The sequence below is a fragment of the Zeus faber genome (assembly GCF_960531495.2).
Source record: "Zeus faber genome assembly, chromosome: 7".
NCBI classification, from domain to species: Eukaryota; Metazoa; Chordata; class Actinopteri; order Zeiformes; family Zeidae; genus Zeus; species Zeus faber.
The window spans coordinates 757,501-767,500 of NC_137203.1; the positions used below are offsets into that span (position 1 = coordinate 757,501).

General features: G+C 48.2%; 1 protein-coding gene across 1 annotated transcript in view; it reads right to left on the bottom strand.

The window, feature by feature from the left end:
- Window positions 1–1,716: 1,716 nt before the first annotated feature.
- LOC307232629 (docking protein 2-like) overlaps window positions 1,717–10,000 on the bottom strand; it is a gene marked incomplete at its 3' end in the record, with an annotated part of 11,480 nt that continues 3,196 nt past the window's right edge. Inside the window, exons 5-9 of the mRNA XM_080003730.1 lie at window positions 9,037–9,209; window positions 3,887–4,069; window positions 3,620–3,688; window positions 2,691–3,208; window positions 1,717–1,846 (exon numbers count right to left, since the gene is read on the bottom strand). Coding sequence (XP_079859856.1) covers window positions 1,717–1,846; window positions 2,691–3,208; window positions 3,620–3,688; window positions 3,887–4,069; window positions 9,037–9,209 — 1,073 coding nt within the window. The remainder of the gene's footprint in view (window positions 1,847–2,690; window positions 3,209–3,619; window positions 3,689–3,886; window positions 4,070–9,036; window positions 9,210–10,000) is intronic.

A 10,000-nucleotide genomic window follows, 5' to 3' on the forward strand; every position in this document is an offset into this window, starting at 1 on the left:
TAAAAATAAAACTGTCTGCCTCTCATGCTGTCTCACCCAACCTGTCTCACTCTCGATATTGCTACATCAAGTAGAAAGAGTTTCTGTTCACATACCTGTCAAACTGATCATATACTGTCTGCCTGTCTGGCTCATCTGGTCTCACTCCAACGTGTATAAATCTACTGGAATGTCTCACTCTCCTGGTTTTACAACTGGACGTAAATACAATAGATCCAGAGGAAACCACACACACACAAAGTACACACACAGTATACACACACACAAAGTTCACACACTATACACACACACACACAAAGTACACACACAGTATACACACACACACAAAGTACACACACTATACACACACACACACAAAGTACACACACACAGTATACACACACACACACACACACAAAGTACACACACTATACACACACACACACACACACAAAGTACACACACTATACACACACACACACAAAGTACACTCACAGTTTACACACACACAAAGTACACACACTATACACACACACACACAAAGTACACACACAGTATACACACACACACACACAAAGAACACACACTATACACACACACACACACAAAGTACACACACAGTAAAAACACACACAGTATACACACACACAAAGTACACACACTATACACACACACACAAAGTACACACACACACACACAAAGTACACACACTATACACACACAGTATAAAGACACACAAAGTACAGACACAGTATACACACGTACACAAAGTACACACACAGTATACACACACACAGCATACACACACACACACACACAAAGTACACACACAGTATACACACACACACAGTACACAGACAGTATACACCCACACAGTACACACACAGTACACATAGTCAAACTCATGTACAGATGAAATGCTGTTGTTAATCCCCTATCTAGGATTTAAAACATCCTTCAACATATTACATGTAATATTATTATTATTGTTATTATTATTATTGTTGTTGTTGTTATTATTGTTGTTATTATTATTTTTATTGTTATTATTATGAACTGTATGAAGTGTCATAGTCAGAGGAAACAATCAGAGCACAGAGTAGTGTAACCCCGCCCATCTCTGATGTCACATCCCTCAGCCCAACCAACACCAGTGCAACGTCCCAAATGTCCTGCTACAGCCTGGTGAGTAGTGTTGTAGTAGGAGTGGAAGGAGGAGCTCTGCGAGGTTCTGCGAGGGTTTGGTTCTTTCCATGTCTGACTGTCATGGAGTCCATCAAAGACCCCCTGCTGCCCCTACTGGACGCCACTCCACCAGCAGGGCGGTGACCTCATCGGCATCCAAATATTTAAACAATCAATTCAAATAAAAATTCAGTGCTTTAATCTTTCCTTTATTGTTTGAATGATATGACATGTTATAAAATAAAAGGTTATGGCTCTCACAGCAGAGTGCTGATGTCACCTCCTCCAGGAAGCTGATTGGTCAGTTGCTGAATTTCTGGATTGTATGATTGTTTGGATGTTTGGTCTTAAACAGAACCTGCCGCTTCACTGCGCTGCCTCCGTTACCACGGTGATCTACAGCATCGGTTACCATGGAGCTACATCCTGGTCTCTGAGCTGAACAAACTAAATCACAGTGAACACCCCAAACTACCCAAACACCGGCACATACGTAGGACATCACGATGCATTTCTATCAGTGCTGCACCTTCGATGAAGCCCTGAGTTTTCTCAAAATGAAGAGAAAGACAGACGCTCCAGACGCTCCAGACGCTCCAGACGCTCCAGATGCTCCAGATGCTCCTGATGCTCCAGATGTTCCAGATGCTCCAGATGCTCGGGGCAGGAAGAATTTACCAGCCTGGGTCCCAAAATGTTATCCAATCACTTTTGTTCCTCCGCTCCGACTCCTCCCCCTCAATTCCTCTGCTGCCTGAGTGAACGGGGCCTGTTTCTGGAGCAACAGACCGATTAGCCAATCGGCTTTAGATCTGGAGCCGTGGGCGTGTTCTTCCACACGTTCGCAGCCTCGCGGCAGGGTTGCCTCCCTCTGTCTTTAAGAAGCACCTGAAGACCCAGCTCTTCAGTGAGTACCTCCTGTCCTAACCTACAAGTACTTAGCACCACCTTGCAGTATTTATTGTTACACTAATGTCTCTGTTGCAATGTAGCTTGAATGTTATTCTCCCTTGTAAGTCGCTTTGGATAAAAGCGTCTGATAAATGACTCAACGTAAATGTAAATGTAATGGTGGTGGTGTTATGGTGTTATGATGGTGGTGTTAAGTTAGTGGTGTTATGATGGTGGTGTTAAGTTGGTGGTGTTATGATGGTGGTGTTATGATGGCTGTGTTATGGTGTTATGATGGTTGTGTTATGATGGTGGTGTTATGGTGTTATGATGGTGGTGTTATGATGGTGGTGTTATGATGGTGGTGTTATGGTGTTATGATGGTGGTGTTATGATGGTGGTGTTATGGTGTTGCCTTGGGCTGGATGCTCCGTCCATTCTTCATTTTCATGATGTTAAATTCTTGTCGTTGGTTTTCATCTGAAAGGTTCAATCCATCCAACGTCCTGTAGCGACAGTTCACACACCCTGTGTGTGTGTGTGTGTGTGTGTGTGTGTGTGTGTGTGTGTGTGTGTGTGTGTGTGTGTGCTCTCATCTCCCCCCGCCCTCCCCCCTCTCCATCATGTTATCATACAGCGACTCATCCAGCGCCGCGCTGTGATTGGCCGCTCGCAGCGTCGCCCTGGGGACGGCGTAGTCATCCACTCGGGGGTCGTACGGGAACTGGTGACCTTTGGGGTCGGCAGCGGTCCCCATGATCTTCCAGGCGTCGCCCATCACCTCCTCCGGCTGGGCGTAGGCGGAGGCGGGGGGCCGCGGGGCCCGGCCCCCGCGGCCCTCGGGCTCGTCGTAGATGTGCTCCGCCGCGGCCGCGCCCCGGAACGCCGGTCCGATCCGTGATTCGTCGATGCTGTCGTACAGGGGGTCCGGGCCCGGCCCCCTCGCCGAGGCGGCCTCCGGCTGAGCGGAGACGAGGTCGAAGGGCAGGGAGTACTCCGCCTCGTGGGGCGGGGCCGCGGCCCTGCACGGCTGGGGGCAGGGGGGCTCTGGGCCGGCGGGGGGCAGGGGGCAGCTCAGCCGGCCCCTCAGCTGCTTCCTGTTGGAATCCAGATCCAAACTCTTCACTCCACATAAAAGCTTTTCTACAGGAGGCTGCAGAGGAGGAGGACACACAGCAGGAAGTCATGTGCACGCATGTGTGTGTGTGTATGTGTGTGTGTATGTGTGTGTGTGTGTATGTGTATATGTGTGTGTGTAAATGTGTGTGTGTGTAAATCTGTGTGTATATGTGTAAATGTGTGTGTGTGTAAATGTGTGGTTGTGTATGTGTATATGTGGTGTGTGTGTGTATGTCTGTGTGTGTGTGTTTATGTTTGTGTGTGTATGTGTATACGTGTATGTGTTTGTGTGTGTGTGTATGTATATATGTGTGTGTGTATGTGTGTAAATGTGTGTGTGTGTAAATGTGTGTGTGTGTGTGTGTGTGTGTGTGTGTGTGTGTGTGTGTATGTGTGTACATGTATGTGTGTGTGTGTGTGTGTGTGTGTGTGTGTACGTGTGTACCAGCTGCAGGGTGTGTGTCTCTGCAGTGTCTTTGACTTCGTTCACTGTACTGTAAACACAGTCTTCATCCTGGAAGCACAAAGGTTACCAAATGGAGGAAAACTGTAGAGGATGGAGGAAGGGAGGATGGAGGGAGGATGCAGGTAGGATGAGCGCCATCTAGTGGAAGTACTGTGTACTGTGTACAATGTGGACAGAGTACACTGTACTCGGTGCTCACTGACACCAACTTGATTTCTCCACTGCTCCACTGGCCCCGCCCCTTACCTGGGGTGCAGCCAGGCGGGGGGAGTGGGCAACGGGACGGGGGGACTCAGCGCCGCTGGCCCCACGATGCAGCCTGATGGAGCTCTCCAGGGTCTGGAACAGCAGCGCCCCCTGCTGGGTGTCAAACTCAAAGCAACCTTCACCTGAATCACACCGTCTGCCTGCCTCGAAGGAGAAGCTGGCCTGGGTGAGAGAGAGAGAGGGGGGAGGGAGAAGTCATGTCCCACTGAAGTGTGTTCTAAAGTGAGATAAACACATTTTTGAAAAACAATAAAACCTAAAGAAGAAGAAGACAAGATGTGAGAAGAAGCTAACGTGGCTAAAGTAGCAGCAGAACCACGAGGAGCAGAGAGCTGAGCTCAGAAGAAAAGACCCCAAAGCTCTGTCCAGTGCAGCCAAGCAGAGCAGCAGCCGGGTCAGGTCCTCGCTCAGTGGAAAAGTTTTGTTTTGATACGAAGCCTCCTGCTGCTTCCAGCAGAGGGAGCAGGAGCAGACCCAGCAGAGATGAATAGAGGGAAGCCAGAGACCCTGGCTGCAGCTGGTGCTGAGCAACCTGCTGTCGGACACAACACCGTCTGTCCACCACAAGCAGCACGAGGACGAGGACAGCGGCAGCCCCCCTCTCCCTGTGAACATCTATCATGTTCCAAGGAATGAGGCCAGTCTCACTGTGGGGGACAAAGGGGCGTGGTCAAGCACCGGCCGTGGACGACAGCGCGGTTGCCTGCCTGGAGGCAGGGAGTTCTTCTTAAATGTTTTGTTCGTCTAACAGAGGAGATCGGATGCTGGTGAGCAGCAAGCAGAGGAACGCCATGCCTCCTGCGCCCCAGAGGACGACTATTAACCTCCATTATTAAGACTCCTCACATATATGGATGTACTGTCCATATAATTGTGGCCTGCGGGCCACATACTGCCAACGGACAATACAACTCTGGCCATGTGGGAGCAGCACGGTCAGAAAGACTCCGCCCCCCTATCTAAAGCCTCACCTGTGGGAAGAGACCCCCACACTCACATTTGTCCAGAAGGACTTCAGTACGATCCGAGCCCTGGCAGAGACTGGCCCAGACAGTGAGGTGGGGAAGGGGCCGCCATCAGAGGAGGGACCTGCAGCAGCCGACTAGAGAGCAGAGTGTCCCAGATGAGAGAGAGTCTGTCCAAAAAAACAACCTCCTCCACCATCGACAAAAACGGGGAGGCCACTACCAGCGGCCTTGTCCAGAGAAGATCCCCAGTGACATAATAATATTTATGGACTCAAATGGGAAATTTCTGAGTAAGGAGCAACCTTTTCCAGGGCAAAAGGTGCGTAACATCTGGTGCCCTAGAACCAAAAATGCCCTTCAGCTGCTCACAAAGTCCCAGTGGGCCGAGCCACATCATTGTGCACACAGGTTCCAACGACCTGAGGGCACATCAGGAGAAGGTGGCAGAGTCCGTAAAGAGGGAGGCTCAGAGAGCTACACAGACCTTCCCCTCTTCCAAGATGCCGTCCCCACCCTCCTGCCCCATAGAGACTTCCACCCTGCCACCCTCCAGAGGATAAATGCTGACTCTCCCATGGATCTTCCTCAAGCCAAATTTCCACCTGGCCACCACCACACCCTCATTATTCACAGTTTCAATGACCATGTGCACCTTCGCTAAGACCCTAAAGGACATGGCTTTAGGTCTCAGCCTCCAGGAAGCCGACCTCAGGACCAGCAGAGGACCCAGCCTCCAGGAAGCCGCCCCAGGACCAGCAGAGGACCCAGCCTCCAGGAAGCCGCCCCAGGACCAGCAGAGGACCCAGCCTTCAGGAAGCCGCCCAAGGACCAGCAGAGGACCCAGCCTCCATGAAGCCACCCCAGGACCAGCAGAGGACCCAGCCTTCAGGAAGCCGCCCCAGGACCAGCAGAGGACCCAGCCTTCAGGAAGCCGCCCCGCATCTCTCTTCACCTCAGGGAGAACCCAGGATATACCCTACCGGCCCCTACTACCCTCCACCACCTCATCCTCCTCAAAGCAGCTGCGACAGAACCAGAGCTGCACCAGCATCCACCCCACCCAGACTCACCAGGCCACGCCCAACTCCATCCCAACACCACCGACCCACCCAGACTCCCCGCGGCCTCACGGCACCGACTGTAGAAGAGCTACGCTGCTGCATTGAAGACCCCGCCCAGCAGAGGCAGAACTGCAGACCTGGGTGAGATCAAACACCTGCTCAGCCTCACCTTCACCAGACTGATGAGCTGAGTGCTGCTGCAAACCAACAGCACCTCAATACATACGGTGAACATTCACTCATAGTTCATTGATTTCCTTTCCTCTCCTTTATTTTTCATTTAAATTTGATGTATTTTATATTTATTAACAAGTTCTACTGAGCACAAGTATATACAGTATGTATAGATATATGTGTATGGTATATGTATGTATGTATGTATATATACGTGTGTATATGTATGTGTTTATATATGTATGCATGTGTGTATATGTGTATGCATACGTGTATATATCTATACATAGAAGAGGGAGATTCAGGGGAATAATCATTCGGTATAAATCAGAATTTATACTGTAAATGACGTTATCCCAATAAAAAAAGAAAAATCACACGTTTGGCTAAAAATCCAAAGTGGCATCACCAACTGCCCCAGAGACACATTCCTCTGTGCTCTCTACATCCCCCCGAGAGACTCGCCATACTTTGAGGAAGAGATCCTCCCCCTCCTCCACGAGCAGGTCAGCAGCTTCCAGGTCCAGGAACGTCAAAAAACCAGACAAAACTCAGGAAATGATCCAACGCTAAACACGCAGATCCAGGAAAGGCAGAGACACGCCTTCTTCACTGTGACACACTTAAATACTACAAATGTAAGCTCAGATTCAAAAGGGCACAATATGCCCACAAGCAGCTGACACCGGTTGAGGAGTCCCTAAATGCAAAGCAATTCTGGAAAAATGACACTCTCAAAATTTCAAAATATGGCGACATTTGGGTCAGCCTGGACCGGGGTCCCCTTTCCCCGCCTCAGGGCCGGTCTGGCAACGGCTTCAGGGCTTCGTGAAGTGAACTGTGCATGTGATCCTTTCAAACATTCTCCGGTCTCTTCATTTAAAGTTCTGTGGTTTTCCACCGTCCTCCAGATCTGAAGTTGTCCTGCGTTGTCAGTCCAGTTCTGGTTAAAACACCGACACCGACAGAATTCAGGGTCCAGAACCAAGGTTCCTTTCCCAGGAACCACCTCCCCAGGTCCATCCCATCCAACTTGAGAAGAAACAGGTGTTTATCGCAGCCATGTTTTTACTTCCTGTAACATGGAGCCATCTCTGTCCAAACCTGGAACAGAAACCCTGCAGACATCACTCAGTCCACGGCTCCTTCCACCGCCGGCAAGTGTGGTACTGCAGTGGTTCCACAACAGAAGAAACCCTTAATTTCCCGTGTCCAGTAGAATTGTTGATCATCTTGAGAAACAACATCAGAAAACTGAAACAGAACCATCCTCATCGGTCTTTATTTGCAGTGTCTGTTCTTCTGGCTGCCACGCCTCTCAGGTCTGGCCGCTCACTACTGTCCACACTGCCAGTTGTGACCTGCAGCCCCACTTGCAGTCTACTGTCCAGATGCAACTTTTAATTCAACTCCGCTCACATTTTCAAGTAGAAACAGTTGAAAAGAAGAAAAAAACACTTAACATGGACTGTTCACACAGACACTCTGGTGAGAAAGGCGAGGCAGCGTCTCTACCACCTCAGGCAGCTGAGGAAATTCCGGGTCTCGGTGAGGATCCTCAAGTCCTTCTACTCTGGAGCAGTGGAGAGCATCCTGACAGGCAACATCACTGCCTGCTTTGGGAACTGTACTGCCCAGGACAGGCGGGCCCTGCAGAGGGTGGTGCGTTCAGCTGAACGTACCACTGGAACTACCCTCCCCCCCTTGCAGGAGTTATACACCAGGAGGTGTAGTAGCAGAGCTGTAGGATCATGAAGGATCCTCATCACCCCAACAACGGACTGTTCCAGCTGCTGCGTCAGGCAAGCGCCTCCGCAGTCACGCAGCGAGAACAGAGAGACTGAGACGGAGTTTCTTCCCTCAAGCCATCAGAACTGTCAACGCTGACCTCACCAGGGGTCCTAACTGAGCCATGCACTAGGCTCCACTACCTACTGTACTGTATGTAGCATACTGTACCGCATACTGTACTGTATGTAGCATACTGTACCGCATACTGTATCACTGTTCAGGGTTGTTCGTGATGCCGTATTGCTGCGCCGTACTGTTGTATACTGTGCTGTATTATCCCAAACACTACCTCACACTATTCACATTCACATGCCACTTTAATTCACATGCCACTTTAAATGCACATATCTGTATATACATAGGCATATTCTTCTATCTATTCTATTCCATTTTATTTCAATTTATTTTTTATTGTATTTTATTCTATATATTTTTTATCTTATTCTATAAGTATTCCACTTACTGTATTACGTTTTAGGAGTCAGTTAGTCGGTCTATTAGAAAGGAATTTTCTACTTTTTATTTTATTTTATTTTTGTACTTTTTCCTAGGACTTATTGTGTGCTATCACCGGGTGCGTTGCATTACATTTCACTGCATATATGTATGGAAGTATGTATATGTATGTGACAAATAAAAATCTTGAATCTTGAATCTTGAAAAACAAATAACATTTCAAAAGATCCCAAAGTCATTCAGCAGCTCAATCACCCAACTCCCAGCATGCAATGCAGCAGAGAGAAGGAGAGAGAGAGCGAGAGAGAGAGAGAAACAGAGACAAAGAGAGAGAGACAGAGAAACAGAGACAGAGAGAGAGACAGAGAGAGAGAAAAAGAGAGGGACAGAGAGAGACAGAGAGAGAGACAGAGAAACAGAGACAGAGAGAGAGACAGAGAGAGAGAGAAAAAGAGAGGGACAGAGAGAGACAGAGAGAGAGACAGAGAGAGAGACAGAGAAACAGAGACAGAGAGAGAGACAGAGAGAGAGACAGAGAGAGACAGAGAGAGAGAGCAAGAGAGAGACAGAGAGACAGAGACAGAGAGAGCGAGAGAGAGAGCGAGAGAGAGAGCGAGACAGAGAGAGAGAATGAAGTTGATAGGTTTCTTGATTGGATGACCTCGGGGGCGGGGCCCACCTTGTCCCGCCCAAAGCGTCGCAGGTAGCGGTACGGCCAGAGCAGCAGCGGCTGCAGCGTCTGTGCGTCCAGCAGCTGCAGAGCCTCAGTGTCCGGACGCAACACACACACTCCTCTGAGGCCACAGCGCTGCGAGGCCTCTGTCCTGCGCACACACACTGTGAAGTCACACACTGACACACACACACACACACACATTCAGTTAGAAAGTATCCAGTTGTACTGCTCCCAGTGGACATGTGTCCACTGGGAGCAGTGGTTTAGTAAAACCACGATGTACGAAAGGGCAGAAGAAATCGATGTCACGACCTGTAGGACGAGCAGAGCACAGCTTTATATAACACGAGCACCACCAAGACCCTCTTTGGAGAACTCACTACCATGTCTGAGTCTGTAAACAACTACAGCAACATAAACATAGAAACAAACAACAACATGTGCATGGAAAAACATAAACATAGAAACAAACAACATGTACATTGAAAAACATAAACATAGAAACAAACAACAACATGTACATTGAAAAACATAAACATAGAAACAAACAACAACATGTACATGAAAAACATAAACATAGAAACAAACAACAACATGTACATTGAAAAACATAAACATAGAAACAAACAACAACATGTACATGAAAAACATAAACATAGACACAAACAACATGTACATGAAAAAACATAAACATAGAAACAAACAACAACATGTGCATTGAAAAAAATAAACATAGAAACAAACAACAACATGTACATGAAAAACATAAACATAGACACAAACAACATGTACATGAAAAACATAAACATAGAAACAAACAACAACATGTACATGAAAAACATAAACATAGACACAAACAACATGTACATGGAAAAACATAAACATAGAAACATAAACATGTGTGTGTGTATGTGTGTGTGTGTGTATGTACATGTGTGTGTGTGTGTGTGTATGTGTGTGTGTGTAT